The sequence below is a fragment of the Neophocaena asiaeorientalis genome, unplaced genomic scaffold (genome assembly GCF_003031525.2).
Source record: "Neophocaena asiaeorientalis asiaeorientalis breed wild unplaced genomic scaffold, Neophocaena_asiaeorientalis_V1.1 scaffold547, whole genome shotgun sequence".
NCBI classification, from domain to species: Eukaryota; Metazoa; Chordata; class Mammalia; order Artiodactyla; family Phocoenidae; genus Neophocaena; species Neophocaena asiaeorientalis.
This window is the reverse complement of record NW_020185330.1, coordinates 1,957,224-1,961,825: the sequence shown is the minus strand read 5'-3', so window position 1 is coordinate 1,961,825 and position 4,602 is coordinate 1,957,224. Positions and strand designations below refer to the sequence as shown.

Genomic DNA, 4,602 nt, shown 5'->3' with positions numbered 1-4,602 from the left:
TCTCTATATATATATATATATATATATATATATATATATACAATATATATTATATATATTCTTAAAACCAGTTAGTTTATCAATTGATTGTTTTCCTAATTGAGAAGAATTATAAAGACATTTTTTTCAGAGCTATTTAATGATCCTTAATTAAACGGTAATTCTCAGGTGCTATTAATCTCTTCCTTCCTTTTTCAAAATATGAACTAAACATTCACTGCCTAGTGGGAGAACATGGAAGTTTAATAAGCTTAGAACTGAAATCATGAGTTTTGTGCATGGCATTACAGCTGCACAGTAATGGGTTAAGTCTGAGCTGTAGGATAATATTTTTAAATCATTCCTTTTTCTTGTTTCCTCCATCCCTCCTTGGTCTCAGTGTTTCTCATGTAGTCAAGACCTATATATTTAGGAAACAGATTTTATTATTTTTAGTAAGGCAATAGTAGGGACATAGCATGTGCGCTCTTTCTCTCCCACTCTCTCTGTCTCTCTCGCTACCTATCTATTTGTCTATCTCTATCTCTGTCCCTCCCTTTTTTCCTCCATCCCTGATTATCTTCTTTCATCTTTCTTTCCTTTCCTTCCCCTTGCCCCTCTTTTGTGTGTGTGTGTGTGTGTCACTCCAGTTAATTACAACCAAGTGATTTAGTAGACATACCTGCTTGCCTAAAGTATCTACATATGTGGCCATTTGAGAACTATGATAGTGATCCTGTGGAGTAGAGGATTGTCTCAGTTTACTGTAGAAGAGGACAGTATTTTAAACAACTGTAGTGTTTGAGTTTATAAGTCAAAATCAGGGTTCTTCAGCCTCATCACTATTAACATTTTCGACCAGGTAATTCTTTGCTATGGGTGGCTAACCTATACATTGTAAGATATTTAGCAGCATCCCTGACCTCTACCCACTAGATACAAATAGAACCCCTAGTTGTGACAACCAAAAATGTCTCCAAAGAAAAAAAAAGTCTCCAGACATTGTCATTGTCCCCTGGAGAGGGGAAAAAATAAGTATATGCATGTTTGAGAACCACTAGCCTAAATGAACTTCTTTATTATTTTGTACATTCAGACAGCAACACACATACCACTTCCTGATTATTATATCATAGTGAAATATATATGAACTATATAGCCATCAAAAATGAATAAGTGCATAGAATAATATTAGAAATCTTAAAATATATTCCTTCTTGTATATGTTCAAATTTGTTAAAGCTGAATACTTGAAAGATGGCAAAAAAAAAACTTTTTAGAATGTGGTAATAAAAGAGTTTGAAGTTTTGGCTATCATCTTTATTTTCAGTGATGTTAATGGAAGCAGATTTTCTTTTTCACAACCTAGAATCTATATAGACTTTTTAAATGGCAAATTTGGTGGTAGATAATCAATAAAATATAATCATATTGTAAATAATGCTTTAAAAACATACTAGAAGGACTTCCCCGGAGGCGCAGTGGTTAGGAATCCACCTGCCAATGCAGGGGACACGGATTCAATCCCTGGTCTGGGAGGATCCCACATGCCGCAGAGCAGCTAAGCCTGTGCGCTCCACACAACACAACGAAGAGTAACCCCCGCTCGCTGCAACTAGAGAAAGCCTGTGTAGCAATGAAGACCCAACGCAGCCATAAATAAATAAACAAATAATTTTAAAAATAAAAATATACTAGAAATGGAGAAAGATAGACTTTTAACAAATAGTGTGTTGGGATAGCTAGGCAGCCATATGGAAAAAAGTTAAATTGGGCCCATTTTTCACACTAAGATAAATTTCAGTGGGATCACATTTGAACCTAAGAAATGAAACCCTACAGATACTATGGATTTAAAAGGTAGGATTGAGGGGAGTTTGAATTCTTATGTACCTTAGTAATAGAGAAAACTGTCCTAACTATAACTTGATCCAGAGACCTTAAGGGAAAATATTGATAAATATATAATCCCAAAAAAGCCATATGGCAAAAAAAAAAGAAATAAGACAAACTGAGAAAATCCATTTGCATCTTGTATCACAGATAAACAGTTAATATCTCTAAATATAAAGAACTTCTAAAAATAGAGGAGGGCTTCCCTGCTGGCACATGGTTAAGAATCCGCCTGCCAATGCAGGGTACACAGGTTCGAGCCCTGGTCTGGGAAGATCCCACATGCCACAGAGGAACTAAGCCCATGAGCCACAACTACTGAAGCCTGTGCACCTGGAGCCTGTGCTCCACAACAAGAGAAGCCACTGCAATGAGAAGCCCGCGCACCACAACGAAGAGTAGCCCCCACTTGCTGCAACTAGGGAAAGCCTGTGTGCAGCAACAAAGACCAAATGCAGCCAATTTTATTTAAATTTTTTTAAATTTTATTTATTTTTTTAAATTTTATTTAAATTTTTTAAATAAAATTAAAAAAAAAAAAGATCCCACAAGCCGTACAGTGTGGCCAAAAAAATCAATTGTATTTCTACACTAGCAATGAAAATTAAAGCATTTCCACTTCCTATAGCATCAAAAAGGATAACATACCTAGGAATAAGTTTAACAAAAGAAGTGTAAGATTTCTACACTGAAAACTATAATACACCATTGAAAGAAATTAAAGAAGACTTAAATAAATGGAAAAGGCAACCCACATTTGAGGATTTGAAGATTTAGTGTTGTTAAGATGCCAGTACTTCCTAAATGGATCTACAAATTTCACCACAATCCCTATTAAAATTTCACCTATCATTTTTTCAGAAATTGACAGGCTGATCCTAAAATTCACGTGTAAATGCAGGGGACCCAGAATAGCCAAAACAATCTTGAAAAAGAATAAAGATGGATGACTTACCCTTCCCAATTTCATAATTTGCTACAAAGCTATAGTAATCAAGACATTGTGGTACTGGCTGGTGTGTAGATAGACCTAGATCAATGGAATAGAATTGAGAGTTCAGTTGATTTTCAACACGAATGCCAAAATAATGCAATCAGGAAAGAATAGCCTTTTAACAAATGGTGCTAGGACACCGGGATATCCCCATGCAAAAGAATGAAGTGAAACCCCTACCTTACACCACATACAAAAATTAATTCAGAGTGAATCAAAGACCTAAATATAAAAGCTAAAACTATAAAACTCTTAGGAAATATAGGAGTAAATCTTTGTGATTTACAACCATTGCCTTGGGTTAGGCAATGGTTTCTGATATATAACACTAAAAGTAAAAGTAAAAGCCACTAAGGAAAAAAAAGATAAATTGGGCTTTGTCAGAATTTAAAACTTTAGTTCTTCAAAGAACACTATCAAGTAAGTAAAGACAACCCACAAAATGGTAGAAAACATTTGCAAATCATAAATCTGATAGGGTCTAGCATCTAACATATATAAAGAACACCTACAAATTCAATAATAAAATAAATAACCCAATTTTTTAAATGAGTGAAGGATTTGAATAAACAGTTATCCAAATAAAATATATAGATGGCCCATAAGCACATAAAAGGATGCTCAGTATTATTCGTCATTAAGGAAATGCAATTCAAAACCAGAGACATACCACTTCATGCTGACGACTAGGATGACTCATCAAAAAGATGGGAAATAGCAAGTATTAGCAAGGATGTGGAAAAATTAGGACCCTCATATGTTGCTGATGGGATTGTAAAATAGCACAGCTGCTTTAGAAAACAGTTTGGGACTTCCTCAGAAAAATTAAATGTCAAGTTAGCATAAGAGCCAACAATTCTGGAGTGGGGAGAGCAAGTGGAGGAATAGATGAAATAACAGGTCACGATGTGCTAATATTTGGAGCTGGTGTATTTTATTATGCTATTCTCTCTTCTAAAGATTTATACATATAATTATTTAGAATATAGTATTGAAGCTTGTTATATTTGAAATCATAGATGGCAAATTTAGGAAAATAGTTTTGAAATGAAGGTGTCCTAGTATTACAAACTGTTGAACAGTGTAGCAATAATTGAAACATAATTGGACAAAGTTATAAGCAAGTGAAAGTGTTATGATTAAAGACATTTTATACCATGTAAATACATAGGGGAAGTTACTCTGATAAAGTTTTGTTTTGGTTTGGTTTTTTTAGGATGAGAGAGGCTGCAAGAAAAATAGAAGAAAGGCATTTTTCCAACCATGCAACACATGTTGAATTTCTGCCTGTTGAGTGGCGGTCAAAACTTACTCTGGATGGAGGTACATTTTGTTTAAAAATTAAATGATTTAGTCAGGCAACAAAGTGTTGCTCATTGGGAATGAAGTGTCTTTAATTTATTTGTCTTGCGTTATACTCTTTGTTCTAGATTATTTAAGAAAATAAAATCCATTGATTTAAAAAAAATAATTACATCAACTTATGTCGTTTTGGACCACTGTATAGATTTCACAGATAACACAGTTTTTATGCATGCCCTCTGTGGATGGGGGGAAGGAGAGAGACAAGTGAAGGGAACAAAATGTTTTCTAAAGTTTTTGACAGAGAAGTGACCCGTCAATGCTTTTAAAACATTTCTTGTCCACAGTTTTATATAAGCTTACATTTTCTTCCTAATAATTTTCTTCCCTTATATTTGGAAGATAAAAATCTCAGGCCTTTTTTTTTTTTTTTT

The 4,602-nt window shown here is 34.1% G+C and overlaps 1 protein-coding gene across 6 annotated transcripts in view; it reads left to right on the top strand.

The window, feature by feature from the left end:
- DDHD1 (DDHD domain containing 1) overlaps positions 1-4,602 on the top strand; it is an 89,652-nt gene that overhangs the window by 53,118 nt on the left and 31,932 nt on the right. For all 6 annotated transcript variants that reach the window (XM_024734767.1, XM_024734766.1, XM_024734764.1 and 3 more), the window contains exon 5: positions 4,083-4,189. In XM_024734767.1, coding sequence (XP_024590535.1) covers positions 4,083-4,189 — 107 coding nt within the window. The remainder of the gene's footprint in view (positions 1-4,082; positions 4,190-4,602) is intronic.